General features: G+C 49.1%; 1 protein-coding gene across 1 annotated transcript; it reads left to right on the top strand.

Moving 5' to 3' along the window:
- The first annotated feature begins 10,602 nt into the window (after positions 1 to 10,602).
- On the top strand, positions 10,603 to 16,144 carry HSPA2 (heat shock protein family A (Hsp70) member 2). The gene has a single exon (XM_069638213.1). It carries the CDS (start codon positions 10,979 to 10,981, stop codon positions 12,887 to 12,889), a length of 1,911 nt encoding a protein of 636 aa, XP_069494314.1. The 5' UTR covers positions 10,603 to 10,978; the 3' UTR covers positions 12,890 to 16,144.
- Positions 16,145 to 16,756: the final 612 nt, after the last annotated feature.

The following is a 16,756-nucleotide window of genomic DNA, read 5'->3' as shown; positions in this document are numbered from 1 at the left end:
GTGTGTTACAGGCACTGATGCAGAGATGGGGTCCATGCAGGACAGAGCTCTTTGCGTCAAGGTTGAACAAGCAACTTGCTCGGTTTTTCAGCAGGAGATCGGAGCCGGAAGCGATAGACGCTTTTCTGCAACAGTGGGGTCCAAGCAAGGAATACGCTTTCCCTCCCTTCGCGATGATCGCGAGGACTCTAGCACAGGTGAGGAGACAGCGAGTATCCATGGTACTAATTACGCCAGATTGGAGGGGTCATGTGTGGTTCCCAGACCTGCTAGAGATGACCTATGACAATTCGATAGCATTGCTGAGATTAGACCTCATAGTGAGGGATCCCACAGGAGAGGGTCACCCACTAGTGAAGACAGGCAGCCTCAGATTCTTTGCCTGGGCAATTTCAGGGGAGCCTGGACTGGGCCAGGATTATCGGAAGAAGCTGAACAGATTATCAATGAGGCTTGGGCACCTGTGACCAAGAAGGCATATAGAGCGGCCTGGTCAGGTTGGCACAATTGGTGTGTGGAAAGGGACATACATCCCTCTAGACCAGATGTAATGCACGTAGTTAATTATGTGGTACAGTTAGCAGCCCAAGGCAAAGCGTATAGGACGACTAATACAGCCTGCTCGGCTATTTCAGTGGGACACCCGAGAATTGAGAGGTTAACTGTGGGAGAAAGCCTTTTAGTTTGAAAACTGTTAAAGGGGGTTTGAATTATTAGACCTCCGAAGCATAAATATGAACAGGTATGGGACGTAGACAAAGTCTTGAGAATGTTTCTGTCATGGGGGACAATGATTAACTAACTCGGAAGGCATTATCAGCCAAGCTAGCTATGCTATTGTGTTTATTGTCATGCAAGAGGGTATCAGACGTAAAGGCTTTAGAGATCAATAGGAAATCATTATCTCCTCAGGGCCCTTTGATATAGTCAAGAGGACCAAAACGTGGTTGAGATCAATATCATATCAAGCATTCCCAGAACAACCACAATGATGTCCGGTGAGATGTATTACAGCATATGAGTCCATGACTAGGGGAAGGAGACCCCCAGGGGTAAATCAGTTATTCATAGCCATAAGGAAACCGTTTGGGACAGTAGCAACAGCCACGTTAGCAAGATGGATTAGATGGGTGATGACCCAGGTTGGAGTAGACACAGATTCCTATGGGGCTCACTCAGTGAGGGGAGCAATGGCCTCTAAGGCTTTCCTTGCAGGGGCCAGACTAGAGGACATCATGAAGGCAGCAGACTGGTCGAAGGAATCAACGTTTAAAACCTTTTCTTTTAAGCCAGTGGAAAGAAATAGCTACGTTGGTGGTAAGTAAGCTTTAAACAAGCATAATACGAGCCTCAGTGTCTTGACATAGAATTCAGATTTTTCACACATATGTTACAGAAAGTCTATTAAAGACACGTAGGCGAAGGATTATCCCACCCAATAATCGATGTTATGAAAGTGAAAATAATACATTCTGTGATGATAACAATGTTAAAGAAATTCTATGTCAAGACCGGAGGCTCGGATTATGCTTCTCTTTCCATTTTACTGTTCAGCAGCAAAGTACAAACCAATAAAACATGGAAACACAAAACTCAATAAAACTACAATAACCATTGTTTTAGAGTCTTTGTAGTTCTGTTCTTATTGGTCCTCAAACTGACCATGTGATAACTTCAACCAATTATAATAGTCCTTGTCCATAAATCACCCTGTACTTCTACTTTACTTCCTCTTTCTTTGCTGCTCGGCAGCGAGTTAAGTGTCCTTTTTCATTACTCTTAGGAATGTTGGTGAGAGTCTGTATTTTAGAGAGGCACACCTGCACGCACATGCGCGCTCAACTTAGAATTTTTGGCGGAGCATATCCGCAGCTGTCTGAGTGTTCTGAAGTTGCGGTAAAGACAGGGCTGCCGCTCCGGCGACCGCAACCTCAGAGGGAAACCAGAGAGGGCAGAGAGGGCACTACGTTCATGGAAGGGCGAGCGTGACGGGACCACGTAGTTCCGGCGCTCCCACCATTCCATGGACAGTTGAGAAAGAGTGAATAGCAGTTATACGATCGCTCCAAGATCTTATCTCATATCATCTGATACCCAAGAGTCCAGAGACAGAATACGTTTGTTTCGCTTCAGAGCGCAACGTTCTTTATATTCGCACTACGCAACTAGAGATCACAGCGCCCCTGCAGGCCACAGAGGGATACCGCAACAATAACACAGGTACAGTCCTATATATATATATATGTATATACATACCAGACGAAGCCCGAGTAGGGTGAAACGCTTCGTTCTTACCTGTAAAATGCTGCTGCTACCTTCCTTGTCCACATACCATTTTCCCCCTTTTTTTTCTTTAAATATATATATATATATATATATAGATATGTATATATATACCTAAAACAAGCCAGGCAGTCAATACTATATAGATATGTTTTCAATATCTAAGAGATTATAAAACTCCTGGCATATTATTGTAATCCCCAGTGTTCTGTGCAAACATGAGCTCTTTCCTCTAGTGATGAGGGAAAGGCTGGATTTGGCCAGAAGAGGAGCCATGCAGAGATGACTCGGGTCTTCCAAAAAGCTGTGGGGGCCTCGTTGGGACAAGGGCCATGGCAGATAGCTCTGATGGAGGACTGGCTCAAGTTTTCACAGGGCCTGGAGCAGATCAAAGGGCTAAAAGCACAGGGGAAAACAAAAGGGGGCAGAAAAGCAGCCCGCAGGGCTGAAGAAGCCCCCAGCCCGGGCACACCACCAAAGAAGAAGGGTGGTAAGAGAAGGAGAGTAAGAGTAAAGGCAGGCCTAGCAGGTGGCAGGATAAATCCTCAGACACCTCTGATGAGGGAAAGGAGGACTAGGAGGAAGAATATTCGGAGGAAGAAGAAATATAGTCCATATCTTCCTCAGAAGAAGAAGGCCACTGTAAGGGTGCGGATGAGAAAGACCACTCTGGAAACAGTTTGTTTTGAAACCACTATAATTTATTAACTTATAAGTCTGACAAACTGTGTCTTTTCTGTAGATAGGCCACCAAACCCTCTCTTCTCATAGGCGGTCTTTAGAACGTGAGAGTTTTGGCTTATGTGAAGGAAGTCCTAATTGGCTGTTACTTCAGGTTGTAAAGTTCAGGGTCTAACTCACTGGGTGGACTCTTTTCAAGAAGGCAGACGTCCCTTCCATTCGAAGGGCAGACGTTGAGATTGCTGACAGGGCTCGCCTCTCTTATTTTCAGATCTTTATGGTTTGCTTTAAAATGACTAGTCCTCTTAATGTCCTCAGCAGGACTTTCCTCTCAGTTCACATTATCTCCTAGATAAGTGCGGCATTTAACCCCCTCTCCCCTCTTCGTCACACAGAGGAATCCTTCCCCTCCTCACCTCCTTTAGATCATCCTTCGTTTCCGCTGGATGCGGCCGCCGGGATTCAACACTCCTCTTTCATCTTTAACTCCGCTTCAAATTCTCTGTGAGACCGACTGTCTCCGGAGACTTCAGCCCAATTCTTTTGCTTTGGTTCGTTGACAGCCGATGGATGACGGCTGGCTAGCCGTCTTCGTTGAAGGCACGCCGCGTCAGCTACCTCACAGCATAGCTCCACCCTTCCAACGGTGGGGGCCGGAGTGAAGGAGCGATCACCGCTCAGCTGTTTGTACGCGCGGCCTGCAGCGTACACAGCTGGCCTTCACTTGTCTGGGCTTCGGCCTTTTACTCCGACAAAGCCGCTCCACATCGGGCGAATCTCCAACTTATTTTACACAAGTAATCAGTTTCTAAATGTGCTCAACAGGAGCGCTTTAACGTTCTGGATCTAGTCTCTCTATCTAATAGGCCCACTCATACGTGGCAGCTTCTTCCTGGGAATCTCCTTCTTCCTCATTCCTCTCCACAACCTGCCGGGCCAGAAAACGAACAACAACAACCTATGAGAAAGGTAAAAACCAGTATTGTTCAAGAAAAGCACCTCTTAGCCAACCTTTCCTTTCTCATAGGTTCAAAGACATGTCTTTCCGAGGGAGACCCTCCGATCGTGAGATCATGACCTGCTGATATCACAATCCTCTCAGCCTTCCTGGCTGACTGCACCATTACTTAATTGGCTCTGATCTGCACCTTTTCTCCCTGATTTGTCACAGCCACAAAGAGCCAATGAAAAAGGGGAAGGAGGAGACAGAGGAGGATGATGCACGTGATGATTTTGAGCCAGAGGCACTAATCCACCCAAGGTCTTCCGAATGGGAGCCGTTGAAGAAAATAGCAGCCTACTTAAGAAAGAACCTGAGGGCGCCATTAGCTAAGAAGGCTAGGAGTAAAATGAGGGTGGAATGCCCTAGACCTCACCTCCCAGAGGGTGCAGCAGATACACCCGAGATCGATGACAAAATGATCACGTTCATGAGTAAGTACACTAAGGATGTGAAAAAAGGTCTAGATAGGCCCTGGCGTTCATGCCAGGACAAAATGCTGGACATGACAGGGCCCCTCACTAATATTCTACAGATTGGCAAAGAGGCCAGAGAAAAGGGGGAGCCAGTGGACCCCACGATCCTGATCGGGTGGGCCCAGAGGGCAATATGTATGTGAGCAACGCCAACCACGCGATCACCATGGAGAGAAAGAGGTCTCTGTTGGTAAAGATAGACCCGAAGCTAAGTGAACTAGCTTCGTCTGAGTCAGCGTCGATCACAAAGGGAAAATTCTTTGGAGATTCCTTCATTAATGAGTTAACTAAGTTCGCTAACTCCTATGCGGCGCTGGACAAGGCACGGGCCTCTCTCAAGAGAGTGTTTGGGAGACACATTTTTGGAGGGCCAGCAGAGGCAGGGGTCGCTCGACTGGCCAATTCCACTTTAACAGATCCTACCAGGACAGAACGCAGTGGCGAGATCAAGAGGATCGAAGACAGGCCCCCTGCTTCCCTTCAAGGGGCAGAGGAAGGGTGAGAAGCTGGTGACATGGAGAGCGTCAACAAATCAACTCAGGTGAGAGCGAACAGCCCATGCTTAATTACCCCAGCAGTAGGCTTAATTACCCCAACAGTAGGGGGGAAGAATAGCAGAGTTTATACAACGTTGGCACACTATATCGGGGGATACTTGGATAATAGAAGCTGTACAAGGTTTTCACATAGTTTTTCTAGAGACACCTCATCAGATGAACCCACCAAGGGGTTTAGAGGTAAATAGCGAATACAAGTTATTGCTAGAAGTAGAGCTGAGAGGGCTAGAAAGCAAAAAGGCCATAAGATAGTAACAGATTACTCAAGGGGTTATATAAGCAACATGTTTCTTGTGAAAGGGAAACACAAGGTAAGAACAATTATAAACTTGAAGGGTTTAAATGAATATGTGGTGTACAGGCACTTCAAGATGGAAGGGATACACCTGTTAAGAGATACCTTAATTCAAGGGGATTGGCTAGCCAGGATAGATTTAAAAGATGCATATCTAACCATACCCATAGCAGAGGAACACTGCAGATTCCTAAGGTTCATCTGGGGAGAGTCGAAATGGGAGTTTCGATGTCTGCCCTTCGGCCTGGCATCCGCACCATGGTGTTTCACCAAGATGATGAAGCCAGTGGTGATGCACCTCAGGAGTCAGGGAATAAGACTCATAATATACGTAGACCACATATGTCTGATGTGTCAGGAGAAAGACAAACTACTAGTAGAGGTGCAGACAATAAAATTGTTAGAGGACCTGGGGGTTCCTAATAAATTGGTGAAAATCCGAAATAATACTGGAACAGTCAATGGAATTTCTGGGGTTAATAGTGGACTCTATGCAGAGATCCCTCAGCCTACCCATTCCCAAGGTGAACAATATCAAAAAGCAGCTAAGACACACTCTAGCGAGGGGAGAAATGTCACTGAGGGACATCGTAAGGTTAGTGGGCCGGCTAGCGTCATCAATCCAAGGGATATTTCCAGGACCACTACATTACAGGGCACTCCAGAGGTTAAAGATCAAACACCTCAGGAGGGGCGCTTCTTACGAAACAAATGTTACCATCTCCCAAGAAGAGAGGGAAGAGTTGGAATGGTGGCTACACCACATGGATGCATGGAATCGGAGGGCCATATTTGACTCATCCCCGGACCTGGTCATCGAATCCGACGGCAGCAGATGGGGCTGGGGAGCCCGATGCGGGAACCTGTCAACAGGGGGCAGGTGGTTAGATCAGGAGACGACTCTCCATATCAACTGTCTGGAGTTGCTAGCAGGGTCCTTCGCAGTGAAAGGCTGGACTCAAGAGAGGGCACAATGTTGTTTCCTGCTAAAGATGGATAATGTCTCGGCAGTCAGGTACATAAACAGACTGGACGGGACAAGATCCAGACTACTGGCATATTTGGCTAAAGATTTCTGGGAACTCTGTCTTCAGAGGAAAGTGTCAGTGACTGTGGAGTACCTGCCGGGCCATCAGAACAAGGTGGCGGATTGGAACTCCAGATACCTCTGGGATGCCAGCGATTGGAAGCTAGACGAAGAAGTGTTTCAAGAACTAATGACTCGATGGGGACCATGCCAGGTTGACCATTTCGCATCAAGACTAAACAAAAATTACCCCGGTTCTTCAGCTCGAGACCGGACCCAGAGGCAGAGGTGACAGATGCCTTCCTGCAAACATGGGGCCACCAGACAAACTACGCGTTCCCTCCTTTCTCTATTATAGAGAGGATGCTAGCCAAGGTGAGGCACCAGAAAGCATCCCTAGTACTAGTTACGTCAGATTGGAGGGGTCAGGTGTGGTTCCCCAGTCTACTGGAATTATCACACCACAACCCAGCGGTGCTAAACAGCTACAAATTCATTGTCCGAGACCCCAGGGATCTCAGCCATCCACTTGTGAGGTCAGGCAGACTCAATCTAATCGCAGCTCGAGACCGGACCCAGAGGCAGAGGCGACAGATATCTTCCTGCAAACATAGGGCCACCAGACAAACTATGCTTTCCCTCCTTTCTCTATTATAGCGAGGATGCTAGCCAAGGTGAGGCACCAGAAAGCATTCCTAGTACTAGTTACGTCAGATTGGAGGGGTCAGGTGTGGTTCCCTAGTCTACTGGAATTATCACACCACAAACCAGCGGTGCTACACAGCTACGAATTCATTGTCCGAGACCCCAGGGATCTCAGCCATCCACTTGTGAGGTCAGGCAGACTCAAACTAATCGCATGGACAATTTCAGGGGATCTTGGATTAGGCCAGGACTATCGAATGAAGCTGAAAACATCATTAGCGAATCCTGGGCCCCAGGAACACACAGGGCTTATAAGTCTGCATGGGCTAGATGGACTAGCTGGTGTTTGGAGAGGAGTATTCATCCCGATGGAACGGATGTAGTACACATAGCCATTTTCTCAGCACAGTTGGCAGCCTAAGGGAAGGCATACAGAACAATCAATACGGCCAGATCCACGATATCGGCAGGGCACCCTAGGATCGAAGGCATAGCAATAGGTGAACATGCCTTGATCTGTATACTAGTAAAGGGAGTAAACATTACTAGACCCCCTAGTGAAAAATATACTCAATTGTGGGATGTTGACACAGTTTTGAGATTATTTCTATCATGGCCAGATAATCAGGACCTATCCAGGAAGGCTACATCATGGAAGCTAGCCGTACTACTATGATTAATGGCTTGTAAGAGAGGTCATCAGACGTTAGAGCACTAGAAATCCACAGGAGGAGTGTATCATCTAACGGAGTGACCTTTCTCATAACGAGACGGACTAAGACAGGTTTGAGATCCATATCTTACGAATCTTTTCCCTGACAACCAAAATTATGGCTGGTAAGATGCTTAGCAGCATATAGGGATATGACAAGGGAAGTGAGACCTCCAGGAGTATCTCAATTACTGATATCAATTTGTAAACCCTTTAGGGCCATAACACTGGCTACCATAGCCAATGGCTTTGATGGGTAATGGAACAGACGGGCATTGGTGTAGTAAAATATGGTGCTCGCTCAGCTAGAGGAGCAATGGCTACCAAGGCATTCAACATAGGGGCCAGAGTAGAGGACATTATGAGGTCGGCAGATTGGTCGAATGAATCGACTTTTAAAATGTTCTATTTTAAACCAACGGAAAGTGTGGCATCGTTAGTGGTGAGCAAGCTTTGAACAAACATAATCCGAGCCTCCGGTCTTGACATAAAATTCAGATTTTCAATGCATTTGTTCCAGAAAGTCATAAGTCTATTAAAGACACAGAAGCTAAGGATTATCCCACCCTATCAATCATAATAAATGTAATGGAATGTAAAAATACTGGAATGTTTTACATGTTTTACTGCAATTACTGAAATGGTTTATGATGAATACATTAAAGTGTTGCAGTTTTGTTAAATGCACAAAAGGAAAAAATATATAAACTGTGGTTTATTTTACGATTGTCCCACCCTATTTCGATTTATAGTCACCAGTTACTTTATGTTTCTATAGGTACCAACGGGATTGCAAAGTTCACTGGACACATTCTCGACTGGGCAAAGAAAGAGGAAGTAAAGTAGAAGGACAGGGTGATTTGTGGACAAGGACTATAATGATTGGTTGAAGTTATCACATGGTCACTTTGAGGACCAATAAGAACAGAACTACAAAGACTCTAAAACAATGCTTATTGTAGTTTTATTGAGTTTTGTGTTTTCATGTTTTATTGGTTTGTACATTGCTGCTGAACAGTAAAATGGAAAGAGAAGCATAATCCTTCGCCTCGGTGTTTTAATAGAATTATGAGTTTCTGGAACGAATGTGTTGAAAATCTGAATTAATATTGTTAATGTTAATGGATATTTGTACCAAGCACTATCACCACTGGAGTGGTCCCCTGGCGCTCTATTGTATATAAAGGTACATGGGGAAAGTAATTTGCAGTCGATTACCCACTCTTGGGATAGTAGTCTGAAATATGGTTTGTGTTTCAGGTTCTACGGTGGAGAATAAGTCTACTGGATCATAAGGTGAAATGTGTGGGACAGCGTTTATCGGTTGGCACGCAAGGTTGAAGTTTTAATGGCATAGCTCTCAACTCACCTGCTTTTGGCGGTTGTCACCCGCAAAAAGCATCTGGACACCCGCCCACCTTCCAGCTCATCTGTTTCACCCTCCTTGGAGCCACAGACTCTGTTGCATACCTCACACAGGCTCAGTCTTACTAAATGAGCCAGCGCAGCAGGCTGTGGGCACAGAAGAAAGCATAACAGAAATGTAGGGAACAGCCACACAGACTGAAGTCTACCACGTCAGCACTGATAAGCTTCAACTTTCTATTTTGTGTTTATTTAGCCTCATGTGAGACAGTATGTTTTAGTTTATATTGGACACAGACAAAGAAAGAGGAAGGACGCAGGACAGTGAAGAAGGATAAAGGACTGGATATACAGGGATTGGTGGAAATAGTCACATGGTTTTTTGTTGGGTTCAATAACACAAAAGAATGAACTACACTCAAAGACTTATTGGAAATGTAATTTTGGTGGTGTTATTCATTTTTCATGTTGAAATGTTATATTTAAATGCTGCTCGAATTCCCAGTAAAGGAAGAGGAGCATAATCCTTTGCCTCAGTGTCTTTAATAGGATTATGACTTTCTGTAACGTCTGTGTGGAAAATCCGAATTCCAAGAAAAGGAAAGGGCTGGGTGGCTTTCTGGCGACTGTAACTGAGACAGTGGAAAACTCTGATACTCCAGGTTTGCCTCATTTCACTCCCTTTCTTTTGAATCCCTTCAATAGTGGTGTTAAGATGTAGCTTTTACGCTTCACACATCCATTTGATTGATATATACTTACCAGCTTCATATTCTGTTCTGTCCAACTATGATGTTACAGTACTCCAAGTTGGAGTGTTATTGTATGTGTTTAAGTGTGTTACAGTCAGTTGAGCTTTGCCTATCAGGGTGAGGCCTGCTGCCGGGTACTGCTTATCTGAAATAAAGATACTTTCATGACTTCAAGCCTGCACGCCTTGATTTAACAAGTGGCCACATTTTCCAGAGCATAGGGTTGAACAGCTGCTGTGAGGTGGAAAACACCAGGGCAGTTTCAGCACATCAAAAGCTGACTTATGTGTGGGAAACACGTTTGAAAAATGACGAGCACCGAGGGAGGCTGAGCCAGCAGCCCCTCGTGCTGTGTCCTAATAAGGGCAGGCGCGCATGAGCAGCGCGCGGGGAACCTCGGCTCTGCGTTCCAACGCGCGCGCGCGGACGCCAGGCTGCGGGGGCGGGGCAGGGCGGGAAGCGCGTGCAACGCGTAAGTAAACAACATCACGTGGCTGGGGCGGGGCTTAACTGTCCCGCGCGGTCACAACGGTAACCTCGCCTGCACTACCTTAAGTCCCTTAAAGCAAAATAGAAAAGGGACTTACATTGAAATCGTAGACTACAGAATTAAACGATATTGCTGACGTAAATATAGAAGAGTGATTCTCTAAAATAGCGGATTGTGTTCGAGTGCTTGTAGGCTCTCTCCACGCAGCGAGAGGCTTCCTTTTTTTAAAGCGGCCGCTTTCATGTTTTCCTCACGGAGGGTGGTCGTGTTTGTTTCCTGCCTATGTTTCCGTGACGTGTTCGCTGTCGTCCTTCCTTGGTGTTCATGCCTTGTGAGTGTGACAGCGCCGGAGGGCTGGCTGCCGGACCGGGAGCGCAGCGATTGGTCGGAGGCCAGCCGCGAGGCTCAAAGCTCTGGCAGCTACCTGCCTGCAAGCGCAGCGATTGGTCAGATGCCAGGCGCGAGGATCGAAGCTCGGCCTGCGAGCGCTGCGATTGGTCGGAGGCCAGCGGCGAGGATCAAAGCTCTGGCAAGCTCTTGGCCTGGGCGGGAACGGCGTATATAGGCACGCGGGCGCCGCTGGCAGCGCACAGCTCGAGGGCGCTTGACGACGGGTGCCTCGCCTCGCCTCAGACGGAGCGTTTTTAACGGTCGCGCAGCCTCCTCACAGCCGCTAGCAGGACACCGCAGACACGATGGCATCCAAAGGCCCCGCCATCGGCATCGACCTGGGCACCACCTACTCCTGTGTGGGGGTCTTCCAGCACGGCAAAGTCGAGATCATTGCCAATGACCAGGGCAACCGCACAACGCCCAGCTACGTGGCCTTCACTGACTCGGAGCGCCTGATTGGCGATGCTGCCAAGAACCAGGTGGCCATGAACCCCACCAACACCATCTTTGATGCTAAGCGGCTGATTGGGCGGCGTTTTGATGATCCCACCGTGCAGGCAGACATGAAGCACTGGCCTTTCACAGTGGTGAGTGAGGGGGGGAAGCCCAAGGTGCGAGTGGAGTACAAGGGCGAGCAGCGCACCTTCTTCCCCGAGGAGATCTCGTCCATGGTGCTGACCAAGATGAAGGAGGTGGCTGAGGCCTACCTAGGTCAGATGGTGTCCAATGCTGTCGTGACTGTGCCGGCCTACTTCAACGACTCGCAGCGGCAGGCCACCAAGGATGCAGGCACCATCTCTGGCCTGAACGTGCTGCGCATCATCAATGAGCCCACTGCAGCCGCCATCGCCTATGGCCTGGACAAGAAGGGTGCGGGGGGCGGTGAAAAGAATGTGCTCATCTTTGACCTGGGTGGCGGCACCTTCGACGTGTCCGTGCTCACCATTGATGATGGCATCTTTGAAGTCAAGTCCACGGCTGGTGACACACATCTGGGTGGTGAGGACTTTGACAATCGCATGGTCACACACTTCACTGAAGAGTTCAAGCGCAAGCACAAGCGTGACCTGGCCCCCAACAAGCGGGCTATACGGCGCCTGCGCACTGCCTGCGAGCGTGCTAAGCGCACGCTGTCCTCCAGCACCCAGGCCAGCCTCGAAATTGACTCCCTGTACGAAGGGATTGACTTCTACACTTCCATCACCCGTGCCCGATTTGAAGAGCTGAATGCAGACCTTTTCCGTGGCACCTTGGAACCTGTGGAGAAGGCGTTGCGTGATGCTAAGCTTGACAAAAACCAGATCCGTGAAATAGTGCTGGTGGGTGGCTCCACCCGTATTCCTAAGATCCAGCGCATGCTGCAGGACTTTTTCAATGGTAAGGAACTTAACAAGAGCATCAACCCAGATGAAGCTGTGGCCTATGGCGCAGCCGTACAAGGTGCCATCCTGATAGGTGACAAATCAGACAATGTGCAAGACCTACTACTGCTTGATGTTGCTCCACTATCATTGGGCATTGAAACAGCTGGCGGCGTCATGACCACGCTCATCAAGAGGAACACCACCATTCCTACCAAGCAGACCCAGATCTTTACCACCTACTCCGACAACCAGACCAGTGTACTTGTGCAGGTATTCGAGGGTGAGCGTTCCATGACAAAAGACAACAACATCCTGGGCAAGTTCGACCTGACTGGCATCCCACCGGCCCCACGCGGGGTTCCACAGATCGAGGTTACCTTTGACATTGATGCCAACGGCATCTTGAATGTGTCAGCTGTAGACAAGAGCACTGGCAAGGAGAACAAGATCAGGATCACCAATGACAAGGGCCGGCTAAGCAAGGATGACATTGAGCGTATGGTCAACGAGGCCGAGCAGTACAAGTCTGAGGACGAAGCCAACCGTGATCGGGTGACTGCCAAGAATGCCCTGGAATCTTACACTTACAACATCAAGCAGACTATGGAGGATGAAAGGGTGCAAAGCAAGCTGAGCGAGCAGGACAAGTCCAGGGTGATTTCTAAGTGCCAAGAGGTGGTTAACTGGCTGGACAAGAACCAGATGGCTGAAAAAGAGGAGTTTGAGCACAAGCAGAAGGAGCTGGAGCAGGTCTGCAACCCAATCATCAGCAAGCTCTACCAGGGAGGTGGCCGACGCAGTGGCAGCACAGGGGACAGTGGAGGTCCTACCATTGAGGAGGTCGACTAGGAACTAAGTGGGATTATTCACCTGCCCCTTCCCTGTAGTTTGACCTTTACCTCAGAGTCCCACTCCATGTATTTTGCAGCCTGCACGTCCCTTTTCCTAGTAACTCCTGCAGTTTGCCCCCTCACTAACCACCAGATCCTTTGCGGCCTGTACCTCAGCCATGTTCCTGATTTTTCAAATGCCCCATCTACAAAATGACTGCTTCACCCTGAGTTGTGAAACTCACTCATCCTGTACTGCATGTAGCATGTACCACACCAAACCCTCTGATCACTACAGCTTGTTCCTTAATCACTTCAATAACCTATTGATCTCAACGGTCTGTAACATACCGATCCCCAAATAGCATCAGTTTCTATCTGACTGAATCCCTCATCTTTTTACTCTGTACTTCATGGGCTCCCTAGTGCTTTTAGCTGGTAGCATGCTGACCCCATGATTCATTAAGGCCATTTCTCACTGACCTTTTGATAGCTTTTGTCTGTAATCTGGCCCATGTTCAGTTTAATCTGTAGCTCTCAACTCCTTGTTCCTTGCGGTCTGTACCTTACTGACTCCCCTGATTCTGTCAATGTGTACCTTACTGTATCCCTTATGCCTTTAATTTGTACCTCAGTGATCCCCTTTATTCTGTACATTACTGAATCCATGCAGTCTCAGCCTCTGTGACCACATCCTTTTATTCTGTGCTTCATGGAATCCCTGGTCCCTTGAGTCTGTTCTTCACTGACCGCTTCTTCCACTGCACCTGTACCATATACCCCCCCTCGATTGCTTTGGGGTGTACCTCAGCCCCCAATCCTTTAGTCTGTAGCATATACCCTTCCTTGATTGCTTTGGTGTGTACCTCAGCCCCCATGTTCCCTTAGTCTGTACCATATCCCCCCCTGATTAGTTTGGTGTGTACCTCAGCCCCGATCCCTTAGTCTGTAGCATATACCCTTCCTTGATTGCTTTGGTGTGTACCTCAGCCCCGATCCCTTAGTCTGTACCCTATAGCCCCCTTGATTGCTTTGGGGTGTACCTCAGCCTCCCTGTTCCCTTAGTCTGTACCATACCCCCCCCTTGATTGCTTTGGTGTGTACCTCAGGCCCCCCTTGATTGCTTTGGTGTATACCTCAGGCCCCCCTTGCTTGATTGCTTTGGTGTGTACCTCATGCCCCCCTTGCTTGATTGCTTTGGTGTGTACCTCGGCCCCCCCTTGATTTGCTTTGTGTGTACCTCAGCCCCCTGCTCCCTTAGTCTGTATCATATACCCCCCCCCTTGATTGCTTTGGTGTGTACCTCAGGCCCCCCTTGATTGCTTTGGCGTGTACCTCAGGCCCCCCTTGCTTGATTTCTTTGGTGTGTACCTCAGGCCCCCCTTGCTTGATTGCTTTGGTGTGTACCACAGGCCCCCCTTGATTTGCTTTGTGTGTACCTTAGCCCCCTGCTCCCTTAGTCTGTATCATATATCCCCTCTTGATTGCTTTGGTGTGTACCTCAGGCCCCCCTTGATTGCTTTGGTGTGTACCTCAGGCCCCCCTTGCTTGATTGCTTTGGAGTGTACCTCAGGCCCCCCTTGCTTGATTGCTTTGGTGTGTACCTCAGGCCCCAATCCTTTAGTCTGTAGCATATACCCTTCCTTGATTGCTTTGGGGTGTACCTCAGGCCCCCTGTTCCCTTAGTCTGTGCCATATCCCCCCCTGATTGCTTTGGTGTGTACCTCAGGCCCCCCTTGATTGCTTTGGTGTGTACCTCAGGCCCCCCCTTGATTGCTTTGGTGTGTACCTCAGGCCCCCCTCGATTGCTTTGGTGTGTACCTCAGGCCCCCCCTTGATTGCTTTGGTGTGTGCCTCAGGCCCCCCTTGCTTGATTGCTTTGGAGTGTACCTCAGGCCCCCCTTGCTTGATTGCTTTGGTGTGTACCTCAGGCCCCAATCCTTTAGTCTGTAGCATATACCCTTCCTTGATTGCTTTGGGGTGTACCTCAGGCCCCCTGTTCCCTTAGTCTGTGCCATATCCCCCCCTGATTGCTTTGGTGTGTACCTCAGGCCCCCCTTGATTGCTTTGGTGTGTACCTCAGGCCCCCCCTTGATTGCTTTGGTGTGTACCTCAGGCCCCCCTCGATTGCTTTGGTGTGTACCTCAGGCCCCCCCTTGATTGCTTTGGTGTGTGCCTCAGCCCCCCTTGATTGCTTTGGTGTGTACCTCAGGCCCCCCTTGATTGCTTTGGTGTGTACCTCAGGCCCCCCCTTGATTGCTTTGGTGTGTACCTCAGGCCCCCCTCGATTGCTTTGGTGTGTACCTCAGGCCCCCCCTTGATTGCTTTGGTGTGTGCCTCAGGCCCCCCTTGCTTGATTGCTTTGGAGTGTACCTCAGGCCCCCCTTGCTTGATTGCTTTGGTGTGTACCTCAGGCCCCAATCCTTTAGTCTGTAGCATATACCCTTCCTTGATTGCTTTGGGGTGTACCTCAGGCCCCCTGTTCCCTTAGTCTGTGCCATATCCCCCCCTGATTGCTTTGGTGTGTACCTCAGGCCCCCCTTGATTGCTTTGGTGTGTACCTCAGGCCCCCCCTTGATTGCTTTGGTGTGTACCTCAGGCCCCCCTCGATTGCTTTGGTGTGTACCTCAGGCCCCCCCTTGATTGCTTTGGTGTGTGCCTCAGCCCCCCTTGATTGCTTTGGTGTGTACCTCAGGCCCCCCTTGATTGCTTTGGTGTGTACCTCAGGCCCCCCCTTGATTGCTTTGGTGTGTACCTCAGGCCCCCCTCGATTGCTTTGGTGTGTACCTCAGGCCCCCCCTTGATTGCTTTGGTGTGTGCCTCAGCCCCCCTTGATTGCTTTGGTGTGTACCTCAGGCCCCCTGCTCCTTTAGCCTGTATCCCATCCCCCCTGCCCCCCTTGCTTGATTGCTTGTCCCTCTTGCCACAGTTTCACATTCTTGCTGCATATAATGCAATGCTATCCTTCCGCTCTGCATTCACACATTAGCTAGTAATGAATTGCACATGTTCTGCCACCGTGTTTGGCACAGTTGGTTTATAAGGAAATAACCTGTTGAGGGGCTCCCGCGCTCTGCCAAGCGCATGGCTCCTGCTTTTACTCCAGAAAACCTTTCTCTGGAGGTGGCAAGTTTCTGTTCCTTTTAGAGTTCCTGCTTAATGAGCTTGAAATATTTGCATTTTCAAATACAGTGCCCTTTCCAAAGTTAACCACATTATTTGGAGTAGTGTTAACCAATAAAATATGTTCTGGTGATGACGCGCCATTTCATTAGCAACAGGTGTGGTGTAGGTTTTTATGGGGGATTATGAGAGGCAAGACGTGTGCAAATATGCAGTGCACGGCCACCTTGTGTAGCAGGTGTACTGCTGCCGCGGGGTGGTAAGAATCTTCAGGAGGGAAATGTGAGCCGCATGTTTCAGAAGGGCGCCTCTTCCCTGAGTGGGAGAAATGGGGCACCTGTTCATCCCAGTGTGGTGTGCCTGCCCCTCCCCGCCTGACTGGCGCCATCGTCCCTTTCCCTTTACCCAGGGGCACTGTGCAAGCAGCCCACGCAGCAGCAGCAGCATCGTGCCAGGCACGGAGGCACCTGCCCGCCCTAGGGTACAGCTAGACGGGGCGGGTGGGGCATGGCTTGCCTGGCCCTCCTAGAGTCTAGAGGGAGGACGCTGGCACGGTGCCCCCTCTCCCTCCTTCCTCCTGAGCTGCTGCTGCTGCTGCTCTGAAAGCCCCGAGAGGTGGCTGCTGGTGGCTGCAGTGGCAGGGCTCCAGTCATGCATGCGCTGGTGCGAGTCTCTTACTGCTCCATGGGGCATGCAGTGCTGCAGGCAAGGTCCCTATAAGCCCACTTCCCAATCAGGGCATCTTACAAGTGGGGAAACAAGT

This window comes from Ambystoma mexicanum, chromosome 14 (genome assembly GCF_040938575.1).
Source record: "Ambystoma mexicanum isolate Mex_15411 chromosome 14, UKY_AmexF1_1, whole genome shotgun sequence".
Lineage (NCBI taxonomy): Eukaryota > Metazoa > Chordata > Amphibia > Caudata > Ambystomatidae > Ambystoma > Ambystoma mexicanum.
The sequence above is the reverse complement of the archived record's forward strand: the minus strand, read 5'-3'. Positions and strand labels throughout refer to the sequence as shown.